Here is a 20,810-nt window from a genome sequence, read left to right on the forward strand (position 1 = left end):
TTTTTTTTTTATATATATATATATATATATATATATATATATATATATATATATATATATATGTACATTACACACTGGTGGCACGTGCTTTTTCTGTACACATATGATACATATACACTCAAGAGATTAATGTTCAACCATTGTATAATGTGAACACATTGGTGGATTATAATTGCACACAAGTGATTATATTACCATGCCATAATTAAGTAATATTACATAATTAACATATTTGTAATTAAAATAATTAACTCTTTAACTAAATTAAGACTATTCTTAATTTATAAAAAAGTAAATAAGAGTCAACACTGATGTTGAAGCGCATGAATGTTAAGGAAGATTGGGGCTGGATGCTAGAATTTCGAAATTACAATTTCTCAGACAATTAATTGTTGTGACTGACTGTATAAATATGATAGAGGCAATCTTCTTCTATGTATTAATGCTCGCCCCAATTCTATTAACCGTATATTTTGTTTTGTAATAACCAAGAGTGGTAAAACCAATGATAGTTTTGAGACATCCTGTATTTGAACACTGTTGAGATTCGCATTTATATGCCAATTTCAAGCAATGCTTTAATGCCCTTGGGACATTGTGAACTTTAATAATTTTCGTAAATAAAGGTGCATAATATCGATAATTGCAACAGCACATAGTAGCAACGTGCGATCTTTGCAAAATTCACGCCAGTTTGACGTTAACTCACCAGAGGTATTTATCGCTCAGGTTCAAACTTGTCACATTTACAGGCAACATGAAATTCATATTTAGATTATATATTCCCGGATTAATGTACTTCTTCATAGTTAATTCCAAGGTTTGCGCTTTATGGCAATAAATATGTCTCTCAAATGTATATGTTTCTTCCGGTGTTTGCGTTAACGAATTCCATGTAGTGAGCTTTATCGACCTGAGAGGTATAGCCAATTTATAATTGTGTATGACGATACGTTTGGTTGTATAATACACCAAGATTACAATGTGGGATTCGCCGAGAATTAATGAACTATTTTTCACAGTGAAGACCATATTATAAATTTCTGGCCTCACTTTACTGAGCGATATAGTATCATAGGCAGACAAGTACATGCAATCTTCAAAATTGCTCATGATTACAATATTCATAACAGCGAATATTATAGCAAAGCTAAATAGTAGTTTCAAGAATATCGTGCCCATTTTTGCCTTATATATCTGCACAAACAGTTTGTCTCTGTCAACTGAAAATACATTTAAATGTAAACAAAATGAAAGCAGACAATATAATTACTGTTATGACAAGCACTTTGTGACACTTGGACGGTCAAACACATAAAATCGTACAAGATGTAACATGACAATTATCGTTTACATTGTCTGAAATATAGAAATCGTAAAATTTACGATATCAGAATATCGATTATATCACTGTGATTTTAAGAAAAAACAATTTTCAGCATCAATGAAAATATGCAACCGATTAATCAATTTAACACACAGATTGAGTGGTAAAATTAGAATGTTTAAGTATCCTGCCGTATGAACTCAAGAATGGCAATGCTTTAGATTGAAACAACTTTATATTTTGCAATGGATGAAATCAAATATATATAACAGACAATGATATGATGAATCATGTTTCTATCCTTATATTGTTTTCAGTGCTTGCTCGCTTGTCTTGTTTTCTGTAAAAACCGAAAGATTTTTCCATTTCGGTGTAACATTTCTGTTGGTCGTAATCCTTCTCGCGCGTTGAGATTATGCACGGAGAAAATTTCAAAATAAAAAATACTATAGAATTTTGTAACCGAAGAACAGATCAATATTCTGCGATAACAGATTGTCCTTTCGTCTTATATGTGTTATTTATATTCTAGGAACTAAAATGCGTTATTAAAAATTTGAAATTATTATGTTCCTTAACAGAATAGACTATATTGTCAATCTATTCTTACACTATTAAAAATATAATAAAGTTGAAAAGAATTTATATGAAAAAAGAAGTTATAATATTCTCTCCGTATATAAAGTTCTTCGTAATAACAGGTTGCGCTCAATTAACATTTATCGCCTCGAAAATGTAAGACATAAAATATAATTTCAATGATTTTACGTATCTTACCTCTTTCGTGTGTTCGTGAAAACTGACAATTCTATCGATAGTCGATAGTCATTGTAAGAACTAAATGTCAGACAAACATGTTTATCTCTCGTAATCGTGTGTACATTAACAGGCAGAATGATCTTAAAATATAACGTCCTTACACGGAATGTACCTAACAAAGAACCCCATATAGGTGTTTAACTCCGATTTGGATGAACTTAAAATATATTGTAATTCAGACGAAAAGAAGAGATGACATGTATTTTATTATACATATCCAGGCAGACTTTTAGGGAGCAAAATACTTTGAAAAAAATCGGTTTTTTTCTTTAGGATCATGTTTCGTCAAAAGTATAAGATATAGAAAAAAATGTTCTAGACAAAAATAATATGACTTTAGGAGTACTTTGCAATGACAAAATCAGATATTTGAAAGTAGTGAAGTGATAGGGGTATATTGACAATCATAACATTTTTCAAATATCTGATTTTGTCATTGCAAAGTACTCCTAAAACCATTTAATTTTTGTCTAGAAAAATTTTTTTCTATCTTTCATACTTTTGACGAAACATGCTTCTAAAAAAAAACCGATTTTTTTCAAATATTTTGCCCCCTAAAAGTCCGCCTGGATACGTATAAAAAAATACATGTCTCTTCTTTTGGTCTAAATTACAATATATTTCAAGCTCATCCAAATCGGAGCTAAATACCTGGGGTTCCTTGTAAGTTATTAGGATTTTCTAATTCTGTGAAAATTACTGATTTATTGATTTATTGATTATCCAAAAAGAGCAAGAACGACGTGTCTAATTGGCACCGTGATCATTTGACGTTAATGTACAGAAAGAAATGAATAGGGTTACCAAACGTCTCATTACAAAATTACAACTTTCTATCCATTACCATTTCTATCCTACCTTTTCTCACCGTGCGCAAAAGCGTTTTGCATCTTGTTCGTTTCAAACATTACTATCAGTCTGCTGTGTATCTCAAATACGCTGTCCAGGACAGTTAGCAAATAAAATAGAAATAGCTGTCTGTCAAAAAAAAATATGAACGTCTAGGTTATAGTAAAGTTAATAAAGAAATTTCAATATAATATAATTTATTAAATAACAAAGTAATAATTAATATGTAATTATTCGCTCGCAGTTGTATGTATGAATATACAATCGTGAAAGAATACAACTGATTCGTCCTGTGGTGAAATTATACGAGATTGGCTCCCACAAATATTTGAAATATCTTGACTGCTCGAGTCAGTTCGGCAAGCCGTAAATCGATCAGGTCATAAAATAGACGCGATCGTGTCTCGTTCTTAAATTTCAATCCTTGAATATAATTCGTCATCTGTAGCACATAATTTTCACATGTATTAGCAATTAGCATCAGCGATTTAGCGTGACATGATTAATATCAGTCGCCACATATAATCTATCAGAAATAAACAAATTCAATTAGGAAATGGGAATAAGTAAGTATAGAACATGAGATCATAAAATTTACCATTTTGAGACCGTCCTCGGTATATATAGTCCCAATTACTTCTCTTAACAACATAGTTAGATCCACATCGTGGCCATAAATCCTGTGACATGAAATGTATTAATATCATAATATATTATAATAACCTAATTCATTGCCACAGTCACAAGTTAAATAGATTTAGAAAAGAACTCACTTGTTATTTATTTTGTTCTGATTTTTTACGAAGTTCGTAAGCATACAATAGTTACTCGCTTGTTTTTTAAATAAAGTATGAAAAAGCGTCAGGATCCCTGCTTCTTTCATGAATTCGTCCATTTTCTTTATCCCCAAAAGCATTAATAAATAATAGTTGAGGACGTCTTCTTTGCCAGCGCAAGCCAAATAAGTAAAGCACGTTTCATTTTGCTTTATAATACATTTATTCATCCATTTTCGCCAAGTTCCTAGAGATGCCGTTTCCATACCTGTACAATATACCCATTCTTCCCACCACGATAGAATTCTAACGAAAGAAATGGAAACTCGTAAGGGGAACTGAGCTTTCGATTTTGTGTCTCGACTAAGCGAGTAATCAAGCAAGTTGTCAGAGATACATGAAGAGTATGTTTGAAAAGAAATACCGATTTTAAAGAATAATCACACGTACGGTATATAAGGCATGTTGAAATGAATCAATAGTCTAGAAGAGGCGGCATCCTTGCATTCTTTAAGACCTAATCTACAAGCCCATCTTACTGCTAATAATCTTAACGACTTCATCATATTGTCTTCATTGAAATCTTCTTTGTATCCTATGATCTTCAGAAGAGTTCCTAACGAATTCAGTATGGTTTTCTGTAAATCGTCCAATAACAACAGTCACATGTTGGTATTTTTTTATTTGTTAACGTTTACCCTTAAACACATGTATTTTATCCCTAAACATATTTTCTATCAAGAATCTTTTCGAATTTTCACAGCATATTAGTGGAAACACGACTTATAAGGGAGACCAGAGCTAGTTGGCTTCCAGGGTAAGTTGGCAAAATTAGTTATTTCTAGTATTTTCTAACAAATTACAATTAAACAAGCAAGATTTTTAAACACGTCAGAGATGGCTTTGAAATCCTTGCTTGCTTGATTCTGAAATCTGTTAAAGTATACAGTGCCGTCCACCAATTTCCATACAATTATAAAGTTTTTTCCTTCAAAATTGCTATGAATATTTGGAAAAATTGCAAAAACATTAATGAATAATCAAGTCTTTCGACGTTATTATCACTTACCCTCATATCTTCACCTTCTGGTAACTGGAGGAACGTTGACATGCGCAACATAATATTAAACAAAGGATACCACGCTATATAACTCGTTTCCCGCGGCAGATATGATGAGATGAGTTTCGAGAAAACAGAGGGTACGAGTTGTCCCTGCATCGTAAAGTAAAACGCATCGTCGATTAGTTGTGCGCGATTGTTGACATGTATGAGCGTGTAATCATGTACGCTCAGGTAAGATATAATTTTCAGCCAATTCTGGAGATTGTAATTAACGCGATAGTATCCTGCCGCACAAGTAAAAATTGTTATTATATTAGATGGCCTTGATCATACTTATCGAACAACGGCTTGAACATTAGAAGTGCAATTCTAGATAATACGAAAACAATTCTTGAAGTTACATCTTAAAAAATGGTACCAACACCAACACCAAATGTGACGAATTTGTTAATTGATCCTCACCAGACTGCTCCAAGTTGACTATGATGAAATCATCATCAGCGATTTTAGAGATGGTTTTAGTCTCAAAACTGTCAAGCCAAGTGACATTCCAAGCATAGCCAGAATTGAGATTTGACTTCGTGATGTAAGTTATAGGTAATATACAGTAATCACAGTAATTGTCTGTCGAAATATACACCGTGTTACTTTTATTATTATGGTCAACGTACACTAGCGGAATGGAAGACAGCATCAACCATTTGTCTATTACTTCCTGTATTCCATGGACCCATACATTGTTTTCTTTGGCAAGGACAATATTCCATAAATTGTTGAGTTTGAACGAAGTATGGTCACTAAATCGATACAATTTAACATTGTCGATAAGAACAACGTAAACTTTTTCATGAAATAAATTCAAAAACCCTCAACTGCCTCAGTTAATCCCTAGCACCCTAAACATGGATAAAATTCACCCAGACCAACTTTTTAAACCATTTTTACCATTTTTTTTTTTTAATATGTATTCTATTTCTCCAACTCCATTTGAATCGCAGAAACATTATAATAGATTCATATTCCCCAATGTTTTCTGCACCGATTGAAAAAAAGAATTGAATTGCAATTATTTTTTCGAGAGTTATAAACAATTAGATAAGCAGGATAAAATTTATCTATGTTTAGAATTTACATATCTTTTTGATATTCAAAGTTCTAGGATTAACTATACATTTTTCGAATTATATAATTTCACGCTGATATAAAAAAACTTCTTAAATTTGATAAAATTAATCATTAGATTTGCACTTTGTGATCTATCAGAACATAACAGTTTTTTAACATGCTGTAGGCATAACTAACATCAATTGGAGTATAAAATTACAATGTGTATTACTCACTTATTGATAAAATACGTCTGGATAGCAGTTCGAAAGTTGTCCGGGCTGATTAAATAATATAACATTCGTAGTAAGGCGACTCCTACGACAATTCACACGATAAATAATAAAAGATTAGAATTACTTCTGATACATTCTGAACAACATTTTTTCATAAAGTTAAATTTATCAATTTTACACTAAAATTTTCCATCAAATTGTAATGTTAACATATATACAGTGAGTGTAAAAAATATTCATACACCAGGCCTTTTTCAAGACAATCTCTGATGTACGAATACTTATTACACTCACTATGTACATAAAGTATTGAATTACACTTAAATATAAAATGCAAATGTTTTGCCATTAAACCATTCGTTTGACTTTTCAAATATTGACATTCAAATATTTACGAACGATTTATCAACTGTGTATACTGTGTCTTACCTTTGTTGCAATACATGCGAAAGTAAAGGTCTTTTTCGATTTTATCAACGCTGTCAATCTTATATAAAAGAGATTTCATATTGAGAGCAAAATCGTGATGAAAAGTAGACTGCACTATTTGAACTGCGTAAAGATTCTGTATCGCTTTGTTTTGCAGGTTCTAGAAGATAATACAATATTGTACTTATTGCGACTGTGTGAATATAACATCGAAAAAGGTACTAGAAAATAATAACACGCGTTATCGCGCTTGACAGAAATTTATTTACAAAAACTTAAAAATTGTTATGATATCAATAATACGTTCCAGCTAGGTAATTTACATATACTAATACGAAATGTATGAAATAACCTCTGTTAAGATAAGATGGAGAAACGACGCGATGATCTGGCTAGACAGAACCTCAGACCACGAAGACGGGCTGATTATTCCCCCGAACCATCGACGTGCCATTTCTTGTCCTAGTAAATTCAATATAAGGCTCTTACGACCAGAATAATCTGAATCTACATTATACGTAAAATCTCGTTCTCTGTAAGATATAAAAATACGTAAATACTTTGGAAATGTTTCTTTGCCACAAGTGTGCACAATTCAACGTGTTCAAATATAGCGCTAAATTATAATGATGATTAAATGACAAGATCTCAGTAAATATGAATTTTGCGGAACGATAAGGCTGACAAGTTCATGATTAATTCTCATTATTAAGGATTTTATAAGATCTCATTTATAGGATCTTCAATTCCGCCATGCGTATGCGTGGATACGTACGTACGAATTCTAAATACTGGAAGTTTCTTTGACTCTCGACAATTTATGTATGTGTGATAACACTTCCAATTTATATATATCAGAGGTGGGAAAGCTACATTTTAAAAGTAAATAGTTACAGTTACAGTTCCCCTTGCTGAAAATGTAACTAGTTACAACTACAAGTTACTGGCTGTGAAAAGTAACTCGTTACAGCTCCAGTTATTCAAAAAGTAATGAGTCTTTATTTTCTTGAAATTGAGTTATTTTCTTGAAATGATTTTAAATTATTATTGCAAATATAAAAATCTTACATTTTAAACTTTACTAAAATATAAGAATTGAATTTTATAATTAATATCTATCACATTAATTAGTCTATCCACTTAACAAATTTCAAATCTGTACTTAACATAATGAAAATTTAATAATAGTTTTGTAGAAGTAAAAGAATTAAATCACATGCTCTATAAATGCACCTTGATAAATTTATTAAATTAATATACGATTACTATGTAATTTTAATTTTATTTTACGTTTAGTAAGTAATTATTAAAACTGTTATAAAAGTTACAAGTTGCTAAAAATAAGTGACTAAGTTAAGTTACAGTTACCGAAAAAAATAAATTTATTAAATTAATGTACGATTACTGTATAATTTGTATTTTATTTTACGTTTAGTAAGTAATTATTAAAGTAACTGTTATAAAAGTTACAAGTTGCTAAAAATAAGTGACTAAGTTAAGTTACACTTACCGAAAAAATGTAACTGTAACTTCATTACAAGTAACAAGTTACTTCCCAACTCTGATATAGGTATATATGTTAAACAAGGCATCTGACAGTTATCGTGCCAATACTCGTGTGCAAGTAGGGCGCATTAAATTGAATATAGAAATTCTCTACAGTCTTACAATGTTCGAATGAATATGGAACTACACTGTATATATTGTTCATTATTCATGAAATTGTAAATGAATCAAAGCGCCTGAGAAGTGTCGACAGAACTCGTCCTACTCGTCTTCAGTGTGCATTTACATATTGAAAAAAAATACTTGAAAATTTATCTGTGGGACAAAAGTTTATATTTCACAAAAATAAATTTTATATCACACAAATAAATTTTAAAGTAGATTTTTCTTATTGAGCACTGACATTCTTTAATTAATTACTTTATAAATATGGCAAAGTGATCGCCAAACAATCGAAGACTTTCATGTCCAACTAAATGCAGCATACTCAATTAACCTGCACATGATTATCGGCATGGTAAGAGACAGCCCGTATACCTGCAAATAACGAGTCCAGGATATCCCATAACTTTCATAGGAATATTCGGCACCAAGACATAGTCTGTTTTCAACGTCATTTTATTATTTCCAATGTACGTGTCAAATATTTTCTTGCAATTTTCAATTGTGTGAAACATATACTCCAAATGGTTGTCGTCCACTTGCTGTCGATACCATAGAGTCACTCCAGAAGTTATATAGCTCCGTTTGCTGTTTACATTAGCGACCAACGCAATTGCCACTTCACGAGGAGCTATCATGGGAGTCTTGGTGAAGTATATCCTTTTCATGCCATTTTGTTCGTCGGCTACGTGCGATACTGGCATATTTGACAAGATCGTATAGGACACAGAATGTTTCACTGAGATGTTAAATCGTGCCTTTGCTCCCGGATTGTCCCAGCATGGGAATATTCTGCGCGCTGAGTTCAATTCAGTTCGTATCATCGGTAACCTAATGCATTTCAATAACTTACATTAGATAATGATTAATCTCCGTTGTATAATGTGGAGTGCAGAACGCTCAATTGTTTCAACTGTCAAAGAAAATAATCGTACAAGAAGTGCCAAGATTATTGTATGATATTTTAATAGGATATTATGAAATTTAATTGAAGTCCAAAATCTCCTAATACAAAACGTCAACGAAGTCATCATTTATTGTAACTTGCTGATTTGTTAATTATGTATCTTTGCAAACAAGTTTTTACTTAAAATTTAGTGCAATTATATTCTATCTAAAAACAATTAAAAAATATAATTTTGCTATTTATTTTGTCTCAAGGATCCTTGTTCTGCAGAAAAGCAGGTTTTTTTATTGACTTATAATTTTAAAAGTATTGATGCAACGTTTTTTTCTTTTATTATTTTCGATACCAATTATAATCCAAGATGTACTATTAAAATATACGATTGTCTTGGGACACCCTATATTTAAAAACCAAATTCGTATTCGTCTAAGGAAGACCGAGTCTAATCACACTTTTTGCATAAATTAAAAAAAAAATGTATGCAATTTTTAATATTGTGCAAATTGTTATGTAAATACAATCTTTTTTCATTCAGTCATGTTAATATAACTATCCACTCTGTATCTGGAATCGCATATCTTTTCACATAAAGGAAACAACTTAAAAACTATTCCTATTTTAGTGTTTTATATGTTTCATTGAAGTGAGTGATATTCTATAATCAAGAACAATAAACAGTCATTAACTAAGATAATAAGATAATAATAACTTGCATAATAATTTTCATAACTTTGTAATGATAATTTTGAGCTCTCTCTATGGGACATTTTGCAGACTCAGTTTTGTGACATATATAACATAATACGTCATTGCATATGTTTTTATGTCCTTGCGTAAATCATGTCATAACGCGACGGAATGTAAATAGCAACGCATAACAATTAAACCCATTTAATTTGAATCAACTTAATCCAAACAGTCATTTGGAATAAAAAAGATTATATTTACAAAACATTTTGTAGTAATCGTTAACTGAAGTGTTAACCGTTAACCAAATGCAGGGAAAAACTTAGCTAAATCTATGACACATTTCTTACAACTCAAAAGAGATTGCGACGAGAAATTCCAAAATCAACAGATCAATAAAAATAGAAACAAGAAAAAGTTTACTCTCGACATTCAGTTTTAAAAAAGAGCTTGTTCTTTCCACATGCGATATTTCTGCCATAAAACATTTCATACATCCAACTAACATAATACTAGCAACCTACGCTACATAGAGAGAACGATTTATTGAAACAAATAAATGTTTCTTTGGAATTGTCTAAACAAATTATTTGGTTGACACAACAAAAAATATTTCTTTGGAAGTTTTATTTGACATGCTACTTTGACATTAACTTACCAGAAGTTTTGATCATAAAAGATCAAGTCTTTATTATCAGTCGAAGGCAATTTGAATTTTATGCGTAAGTTATATTTTCCTGGATTTATGTCATCTTTAAAAATCAGTTCAATGTTTTGCGCTATTTGACAGTAAACATACTGGTAATATTCGTGTCTTATATCCCATCCGTAGGTTGTTATACTTTGTGAAGTGAGCACTATTGATTTAACATCTATTTGCAATTCGCAAGCATGTAAAATAATGCGTTTGGTTGTACGAGAAACTGTGAGAAAGATGTTGGATTCGCCAAGAATTACTAAGTTATTTTCCATGTTCAAATCGATATTATAAAGCGTTGGTGTCGTTTCATTAAGCGGTATATTGTCATAAGGAGAGGCGATTTTGCAATGGTCATAAGTTCTGTTGATTACCGCAATTATCTGTTGGTTACCGGTGAATATCACAGTGACGCTTAATAACAGCTTCAAAAACATCATGTTGCCTTATATATCTATACAAAATATATCTATCAATCGAGAATATTACATTTTGATAATATACAGAGTACAAAATTCTATGAGATAACCAGTTGCGCTCAACTGGCATTTATTGTCTCGAAATTCTAAGATGACATGAAATATAGTTTTGATGTTTTCGCGATTGTCATATCTTACCTCTTAGACGGGTCCGTGAAAACTGACAATTCTACCGATAACCGATAGTCATTGTAAACATTAAGTGTCAGATAAACATGTTGATCTCTCATGATCGCACGTACATTAACTGGCAGAATGGTTTTAACACTTAACGGTCTTACACAAAAAGTATTTAGATAATTATGGATTATTGTTAGAGAGAGAGAATTAGTTATTGCAAAGAATGCTTTTTTTATTCTTACGCGCAAAAAATATTAAAACTTTTATTTTATATAAATTTTTTTCAATTTTACTACGATTTCCTAATTATATAAAAATCATTAATCTGATTTTTATTGATTGTCTAAAGAACAGAACAAGGATGTGTCCAATCGGCAAGCCGTCACTGTTAACTTGAAGTTAATGTTCAGAAATAAACTCATACTGTTATAAGATATCGATCATCATAGTTTTTACCGTTTTCATTACATTTTTTTACACAACGCGCAAGCAGGTTTTGCATTTTGTTCATTTTAAACAGTTATCAACCTATTATTTCAATATACAATAAGAGAAACTTTAAACAGTGTTATCAACTTATTATTTCAATATACAATAAGAGAAAAATATTTAGTATTTGTAACTGTAATCGCATAAAGAAATAATTACTACAAATTATGATCAAGACAGTCATTTTTTAATCAACTATACTAATATAATTTTAATGATAACAATCTTATATGCATGTTACTACTACCATCTTCGTGTTGAAACAGCCAAAAAATATGGTTTAAGCCCAATCTGATCCTAACCATATTTTCTGTTTAAAATATAAATTAAAATATATAAAACTGTGTAGCTACTCGAGCCAATATTTTAATTCGAAAACGGATCAGGTCATGAAATTGACGTTCCTGGGTCGCACTTTTAAATTTCAAACGTTTTGCATACATCGTCATCTGCAACATATAATTTTGTCACGTGTCGGCAACAAGCAACAGTAATTTAGTGTGATACGATCAAAATTAACCATAACATAATATCTCGCAGAGTAGCAAAATTAATAAGAACGAGAATAAGTAAGTATCGAATATATAAAGTCGCAAAATTTACCATATCAAAACCATCTTGGGAATATATATTCCCCATAACTTCTATTAACAACTTCACTGGATCTATTTCGAAGTCACGATAAATCCTATAACATCAAAAAGCATCAAATATATCATTACCAAACATAATTCACACTCTCACAATCTCAAATTATGTATATATAGGAAAAAAAGCTCACGTTTTAATTATTTTATCCTGTCTATTTACGAACATCGAAAGTATGTCATTGTGCTTTGCTTGTTTTCTAAACAGAGTGTGGAAAAGCGTCAATTTCTCTGTTTTATTTATGAATTTATATATTTTTGAAAAATTTCCGTACATAAGTGTCTCTGTGAGGTAATCTAAATAATAGCTGATGACATCTTTTGTGTCAACACAAGACAAGTAAGTTAAGCACGTGCTATTTCGTTCTTTAATACATCTGTCCATCCACTTTTGCCAAAGGCTTATATTTGCCAGGTTCATACCTGTGCAATATACCCATTCCTTCCACCAGGGTGAAATTCTATGGCACATTCAAGAAAAATACAAACTCGTAAGGGAAACACAACTCTCGATCTCGTGTCTCGACTGCACGAATGATCAACAAACAAAAAATGAGAAATACATTAAGAGTATGCTTACAAAGAAATACCGAATGTAAAAAGATTTATACACATACGGTTTGTCAGGCTCGTTTAAATGCTCGATCAGTTTAATCCGGGCGGCATTCTTGCATCGTAGAGAATCCAATTTACAAGCCCATCTTACTGCTAATAATCTCAACGATTTCGTCATATCACTTTCATCAGAACGTTCTTCATATCCTATTCTCGTCAAAAGACTTGCTAAAAAATCCCCCATCATTCCCTATAAATCATGCAATAACCATCAGTCACTTATTGGTATTTTATCACTTAAAGCAGTTGATTTATAAATTCATTTTCTTAGGAATTTTTCCAAACTTTCACGGTATATTAATGGAAACACGACTTATATATATAATACAATTAGAAAAATACTAGTTATACAGAAACAGAAATATTTAGCATATGTGTGACGCATCGATTTTTCACTTCAGGTTCATCTTTAAACTAAAAATTTTCAATTTTACTTACAATATTAGCTATCACATATGTATGACAAACATATTTTTCTTTGCGTATTCTCATTTAAATAAATCAAGTTTATTTTACACAATTACATAAAAACAAACGCAATGTTATATGTAGAGAAAATTCCCCAAATAATTCATTGTAACAAACGTGTTAACCATTACCTTTCCAACATTATTGTCGGCCAAATACATTAATTAGTTTGAACATGAACGAGATTGATGAAAGTGATTTCGTCTTACATATAAATAAAATACTCTGGGCTATCAAAACTTTTATGAACTCCTCGTATGATAGTACACATAAGACGCTAAATAGTTAACGTGTTTGATGAAATGATATTGTCACTTACCTTGAATGATCGACCTTCTGGTAATTCGAAATAAGTCGACATCCTCGCTAAGATGTTGAATACAGGATAACACACTATATAATCCGTTTCATAATCCAATAAATGCAAGATGAGACTCATAAAGAAAGTAGGACTGAGTCTTCGCTGCATCGCAAAATAAAACGCGTCGTCAATGAGTTGAGCACGATTATTGACGTGTATGACGGTGTGATCTTTAGACTTTAGATAAGAATAAATTCTCTGCCAACTGTCGAAATCGTAGTGGACGCGATAATATCCTGCCGTACAAAAAAAAATTATGTTTTTGTTACTGTATTAATTAGCTCCAAGCGTATTTTCTTAGGAATATCTTGAACATTAACTTTCGTACTCAATTGTAGGAAATACGAGCAATGCTTCAAGTTATACCTTGAAATTTACGTTTATTCTATGTTTAATGCTGTATCATTTTTTCGTCAAAAGTAAGTTATATCTTGAAGCATTGCTCGTATTCCAACTTTTAACGAAAAAATGATACAGCATTAAACATAGAATAAACGTGACAAATTTATCGACTAACACTCACCAGTTTGTTCCATGTTAATTAAGATAAAATCATCTTCAGCGATCCCGGAGATATTTTTTTTCTCATTACCAGAGAGCCAAGTAAAATTCCAAGTAAGACCAGAGATGAGATTCGACTGCGTGATGTAAGTTATAGGTATTATGCTGGTGTCGTGTTTTGAAATGATCACTGAGTTATTAGAAAACAGACGATCAACATACACTTCAGGGTAAGACTGTAGGTTTAGCCACATGTCCGTTAATTTGTCAAGCGAAAAGACCCATTTCTTATCTCTCATATCAAGGACGCGTTGCAAAACATTCCATAATTTGGTGAGTTCGAACGAACCTGTATAGTTACTGAATCGATATAATTTAATATCAATGAGAAAAAATGTAAATTTTCTTATAAATATATCCAAATATATTTAACTACCTCGACTTTAACTATACGTCATTTTATGTAATTTAACTCTGATGAAACTTCTTAAACTTGATCAAACTAATCATAAGATTTGCTTTTTAATCTATCAAAACATAAAATTTTTCGAACATATCGCAGGTATAACTAACATTAAGAATATAAAATTACAATGTGTATATATTACTCACTTATGGGTGAAATACATCTGCATAGCAGTGTGAAAGTCGTTCGGACTGAATAAATAATACAACATTCGGATCAAGGCGGCTCCTACAACAATTCACACGATAAATAATGAAAGATTAAGATAATATCTGATATATCCTGAATAACTTGTATTACTTTATAAAATTTACTTTATCAATTTTATCTTTAAATTTGCCCTCAAATTATAATGTCAACGTATATATGTAAAGTATTGAATTACACATAAATATAAATTGTAAATGTTTTGCCACTAACTATTCGTCTCGCTTTCCAAATATTGTTATTCAAATATTTACGAATGATCTTATCAACTGTGTGTGCCCAGTCTTACCTTTATTGCAATACATGCGAAAATAAAGGTCCCTCTCAATTTTATCAGCACTGTCAATTTTATGTAAGACATGTTTTATTTTGAGAGCAGAATCGTGATGAAAAGCAGACTGCATCATTTGAACCGCGTAAAGATCCTGTATCGTCTTATTTTGCAGCTTCTAGAAAGTAATACGATACTTATTGCGGTTGTGTGAATATAACGTCGAAAAAGAATACGTGTCTACTAGAATCAGTATACACGCAATAATAACACGCGTTACCGCGCCTGACAGAAATTTATTTAAGAACTTAAAAATTGTTATAATATCATTGATACGTTCCAACCAAGTAATTTACATTTTACTAATACGAAATATATGAAACAACCTCTGTCAAAATATGATTGAGAAACGACGCGATGACCTCGTTAAACAAAACGTCAGCCCACGAAGGCGGACTGGTCTCTCTATTGAACCATTGACGCGCCATTTCTTGTCCTACTAAGTTCAATATGTTGCTCTTATGACCAGGATAGTCTGAATCTTCATTGTAGGTAAAATCTTGTTCTCTGTAAAGTATAAGAATAATGAGATTGGAAGAGTTTCTTTGCTACGAACATTCACAATTGAATACTTTTTATGTACAAAACTTTTTATGTAATGATAATTCAAAGATCTCAGTACACAATCTTTTTGAACTATTAAGCTACGAAACTCCAGATTAATCCTCTTTATTAACGAGTTTTAGGATCATTTATAGGATCAACTACGATTCTGTCGTACGTATGCGTAAATATGTACGGACTTTCGAATTCTGGAAATCCTTTTTACTCTCGATAATTTATGCAATAACAATTCAAGTACGCGTATTAAAAAAGGTATCTGATAATAATCGTGACAACTGCTTGTGTCAAATTAAAAAGCATTAATGAAAATATTTATGCTTAGATTTATACAATTAAAGAAAGACTGATTATACGGAAACCGAGATAATTAAAGTCAGTATAAACAGTATTATCATATATCGTAAATAAGGTACGGTTTCCAATATCAAATTTTTAATTCTAACAATTGAAGTACTTTTATGATTTTAATAGTTAAAAAATCTTTTTATTAAATTTTTGTAGGAAATTTAGGTATTAAAAAAAATGGAAAGTTTTCGTTGGATGTCTTAAAAATGCCGACTCAATGTTATTCGTTTTATCTGTAAAAATTATTCATCTTTCGAAATTTCGTTTTTTATTTTATTTAATAAACTTTTGTAGCACTAATTCAATAAAACAAAAAATAAAACGGTGATTTTTAAAAGAAATTTTTAGAAATATTATAAAAAATTACGAACTCGTTGACTGTCTTTCTTTCAAGAAAGTAATATGTAAAATACATAATTTTTTTACGGATAAGCAGCAAAGATCTGGCAAAATTTTTTAATTTCTATTTTTTCCATTTCTCCGTTTTACAACGCGTAATATTGAACTGCACTGCATATACTCGTCATTGTCAAGATATTGTAAGCAAATCAAAATCGCCTTCCTTGAGAATCGCCTACAGAACTCGTCCTATCACTTTACTGCGCACTTCCGCACTGATATTCTTTAATTACTTACTTTATAAGAGAGATCGCCAAACGATAGAGGAATTTTATGTTGAATTTAATGCGCTCTACATATTGTTAATCACTGTACATACCTGTAAATAATGAGTCCAGGATATCCCATAATTTTCATTGGAGCATTCGGCACTAAGACATGGTCTGATTTAAATTTTGTTGTTTTATAAAATGTCTTTCCAATATACGTCTTATATGTAGTTTTGCACTCTTCAATAGCGAAAATAAAATATTTTAAATAGTCGTCCACTTCCGGTCGACACCATATAATCTCCTCAGAAGTTAAATTAGTCTGTCTGTCAATTGCATAATCGATTACTGCAATTGCCACTTTACGAAGAGCTATTATGGGAGTCTCAGCGAAATTTGTCTCCGTTTCGTTTTCATCGAAAACTATGCGTGATATTCGCATATTTGATAAAGCATTTTGATACTTAGAATGTTTCACTGAGATGATGAAACGTGCGTTTGCCCCCAGATTATCCCAACATGGAAACACATTGCGCGGTGAGTTCAACTCATTTTGTATTGTAGACAACCTATTGCATTTCAACGAATTGTATTAAATAACAATTGATTTCCAGCTGTTATGAAATGTGGAAATCAGGATGTTCAATTATTCCGACCGTTGACAAAGATAATCATACAAGAAAGAAGAAGTATGATACTTTAATTAGTTTTTTGGAGCTTATAATTGAAATTCAAAATCCCAATATAGAAATGTTGACAAATTTTGCTGTTTTATTAATGTTAGGTATCTTTACAACTAATTTTTATCTTGAGATTTTGTTTAATTATATTCTATCTATTAAATATATTCTATATATTATAGAATATAATATAATTATATAGTATAATTATATTCTATCTGTATAAAAGTGACAAGAAAAAAATAATTTCATTGTTTATTTCACTTTGGAGGTACTTAGTTTGCGCAGAAAGTAGCTTTTTCACTGATTTATATTTCATTGATTTATAATTCGAAAAGTATTAATGTTTCAATTTTCTTTTGTTACAATTTTCAGTGAGTTCTAGTTGAATTTCATGTAGTATTTTATTTTATATTATAGTATATTATAATTTAATTATTATAATATAATAATATAATATAAAAAATATATATTATATATACACATAATATTATATATATATATATATATATATATACTATAGTTTTATATATAATATATTTTTTAACATTAAAATAATATATATACATTAATAATATTTTTATATACATTATATAAATTAATATTTGTTATATTATTACACGATAGTTTTGGGACATCTTGAAAGCTGAATTGGATTTGAACTGAATTGAATTTTAAAATTGAAAGAATTCACGCTTTTGTATACAAATCTCGAGCAATGTTTTATTACTCTTTAGACATTATGTACTCTAAAAGTTTTCGTAGATACAAATAGATGATAGAGACAATTACGGCAAAAAGGATAATACTTTAGGAACGAATAATGAACACGAGATTCATGCTACTGTAACGTTAACTCACCAGAAGAATTTATCATACGAAGACAAGTTAACAGGCAACTGGAAATTTATGCTTAAGTCGTACATTCCCGGATATATATCATCTTTAAAATTCAACTCCAAAATTTGCGATATGGAACAATAATTAATCTGATAAGGTATGTATCCTATATTTGGTATGTCGGCCATCGTGTTTATGGTGTTAAGCATTATCGAGTTAGTAGTTATATTCAATTCATTAGCATGTAAACTGATGCGTCTGATTGTATGATGAACTTTAAGTAGGATGTTGGAGTGGCCAAGAATTACTGAGTTATTTGTTATATTGAGGTCGATCTTATAAAATATTGGCGCCATTTCATCGAACGGTATATTGTCATTGACAGAGGATGTTTCGCAGTCAAAATCACTGCTGATCACCTTAACGGCGAATAACACAGCGGTGCTCAATAGCAATCTCAAGGACACCATTTTGCTTCATATATCTACACAAACAATTTGTCTATCAACTGAGAATACATTTATATAAGATGCAATAAGATGCAAAGCAAGACTATGCAAATATAAAATATTATTTCCAATTTTAAAATGTTAAAAGAAAGGAAGGAAAAAGACACGAATATTTTGAAGTGTTAAGTTTTATCGGATTAATTTGGTTTTGTCGGTTGATTGTCAATTGATTATTGGAAGAAGTGATATATATTTATAAAAAATAAAATTTGTATATATTCATTATCTATTATGGGCGATATACGAATAATTATCTCTACATTCTGATAAGTTTGATTAAACAGAGGAAAAAAATAAAACAATAATCACTGTTATAGAAAGCACTGTATAATATTTAGAACACTAATTCAACGCACAGATTGAATCATAGAAACAGAATATCTGAATTTGTCGCTTTCGAGAATAAAACACACTTTAGATCGAAGCAACTGTTTATATTGCAATAGTATATATTTGCAATTGTGTATATTAAAATCAGAAATATGTATCTATAAATAAATATCTATCTATATACATTTGAATAATGATATAGCAGATTATATATCAGGTCACTTTATTTCCTGAGGAAATGAACTGAAATGTTCACGAAACGTCGGAAGCAAACACAAGAAAGACACCATCCAAACTCGGGAAAAAAACAAAGTATTGGATAACTCTGCGAAAGTCTAAAATATCAGATTGCCTATCTATTCGTACACTATTATATTGATGCTGGCTCTTTTGATTTGTTTTTTTTTTTTAAATAACTGAAAGATTTTCGATTCAATATTTCTGTTGTTTGTTGTAACTTTTCTTGTGCGTTGAAATTATACGAATAAAGTTTGTCGCGACAATAAGCTGCTTTCGACAGGTTTATTGTCTCGAAATATCAAAACATCTTCATATGTTTTTCTTGTGCTTTTCTTAGTATTTACCTTGAGAAATGGATATAAATAATGGATTAATAATGGATATAAAATAGATTTATCTTGAATAATGGATATAAAATCACAAAATAATCCATTTATTTATATATATATATATAGAACATAAATAGTTTTCCTTGTTTCATTAAATTCGAAATAATATTATAGAAGTTAAGAGATAGAAAAAAGTAACTTGGTAATAGCAAAGTAAATTTTCGAGTCTCTCAATTTTCTTTTAATATTCTCCATTGCGACTGAATAAAATTAAGCGATGTGTTATTAACTATGAAATTTCTTGCAAGTGTATACTCTCAAGTGTATGATATACTATCTTGAAGATTTGAAATATAATTTCTCATGTTCGTAAGCGTCGTATCTTACCTGTTCGACGAGTCCGTGAAAACTAGCATTACTGCTGATACCTGATGTTATTGTAAGCACGAGGTATCTGCTAAACATATTGATTTCTTATAATCGCGCGCATACATACAAAAAAAAAGACATCTTGTTTGAAAAACAATCTTTTTAATATGTTTATCTTCAAATGAGATTACGTAACACTAAACAAAGATAAATTACTTTTGTATCGATATATTTTATATTTCCTTTAACAATAATTTCAATTCAATTGTTTAAAACAATTATTTCAAACAATGGATTCCTTTTTACTCAGATTATTATGAAAGAGATTTCATTACTTTTTGGGCGTTAAATACTTTAAAGATTTTTATAAATAAAGTATATAAAAAAATTTTTATAAATAAAGTATATAAAAAATAGCGACAATGGCGTCAAAACAATAGTAAGTAATAACAAATAATATTTACGTGCTATTTTGATACGCTACTTTGAAATTAACTTACCAGAAATTTTTATCATAAAAGATCAATCACTTATTATCAGTCGCAATTTGAATTTTACGTGTAAGTTATATTTTCCTGGATTTATGTCATCTTTAAAAATCAGTTCAATGATTTGCGCTATTTGATAGTAAACATACTAGTAAGATTCGTGTCTTATATCCTATCCGTAGGTTGTTATTTTTGTGAAGCGAGCATTATCGAGTCAACATCTATTTTCAATTCACAAGCATGTAAAATAATGTTCATTTAC

The 20,810-nt window shown here is 30.3% G+C and overlaps 3 protein-coding genes across 5 annotated transcripts in view; all 3 read right to left on the bottom strand.

Annotated features, from left to right (window-relative positions):
- LOC116851031 (aminopeptidase N-like) overlaps positions 1–2,224 on the bottom strand; it is a 10,398-nt gene extending 8,174 nt beyond the window's left edge. The window contains exons 1-2 of the mRNA XM_032830022.1: positions 2,105–2,224; positions 710–1,223 (exon numbers count right to left, since the gene is read on the bottom strand). Coding sequence (XP_032685913.1) covers positions 710–1,182 — 473 coding nt within the window. The 5' untranslated portion in view covers positions 1,183–1,223; positions 2,105–2,224. The remainder of the gene's footprint in view (positions 1–709; positions 1,224–2,104) is intronic.
- Positions 2,225–3,175: 951 nt separating this feature from the next.
- Positions 3,176–11,673, bottom strand: LOC116851017 (thyrotropin-releasing hormone-degrading ectoenzyme-like). 2 transcript variants are annotated; one of them, XM_032829992.1, is made up of 12 exons: positions 11,180–11,673; positions 10,524–11,016; positions 8,647–9,102; positions 6,956–7,136; positions 6,604–6,763; positions 6,175–6,256; positions 5,297–5,631; positions 4,841–5,118; positions 4,222–4,409; positions 3,769–4,077; positions 3,594–3,675; positions 3,176–3,437 (listed from the first exon to the last, which is right to left on the bottom strand). In XM_032829992.1, exons 2-12 carry the CDS (start codon positions 11,000–11,002, stop codon positions 3,297–3,299), a joined length of 2,691 nt encoding a protein of 896 aa, XP_032685883.1. In that variant the 5' UTR covers positions 11,003–11,016; positions 11,180–11,673; the 3' UTR covers positions 3,176–3,296. The 2 variants fall into 2 exon arrangements, with proteins under 2 accessions (XP_032685883.1, XP_032685885.1); XM_032829994.1 differs by having other exon boundaries at positions 3,371–3,521.
- Positions 11,674–11,815: 142 nt separating this feature from the next.
- LOC116851019 (thyrotropin-releasing hormone-degrading ectoenzyme-like) lies at positions 11,816–20,147 on the bottom strand. 2 transcript variants are annotated; one of them, XM_032829999.1, is made up of 13 exons: positions 20,079–20,147; positions 18,305–18,767; positions 16,874–17,332; positions 15,573–15,753; positions 15,205–15,364; positions 14,855–14,936; positions 14,265–14,602; positions 13,700–13,977; positions 12,915–13,102; positions 12,432–12,758; positions 12,254–12,338; positions 11,974–12,099; positions 11,882–11,927 (listed from the first exon to the last, which is right to left on the bottom strand). In XM_032829999.1, exons 2-12 carry the CDS (start codon positions 18,751–18,753, stop codon positions 11,977–11,979), a joined length of 2,670 nt encoding a protein of 889 aa, XP_032685890.1. In that variant the 5' UTR covers positions 18,754–18,767; positions 20,079–20,147; the 3' UTR covers positions 11,882–11,927; positions 11,974–11,976. The 2 variants fall into 2 exon arrangements, with proteins under 2 accessions (XP_032685888.1, XP_032685890.1); XM_032829997.1 differs by having other exon boundaries at positions 11,816–12,099.
- Positions 20,148–20,810: the final 663 nt, after the last annotated feature.

This window comes from Odontomachus brunneus, unplaced genomic scaffold, assembly GCF_010583005.1.
Source record: "Odontomachus brunneus isolate Ranch 3 - 2012 unplaced genomic scaffold, Obru_v1 Obru_scaffold_164, whole genome shotgun sequence".
Lineage (NCBI taxonomy): Eukaryota > Metazoa > Arthropoda > Insecta > Hymenoptera > Formicidae > Odontomachus > Odontomachus brunneus.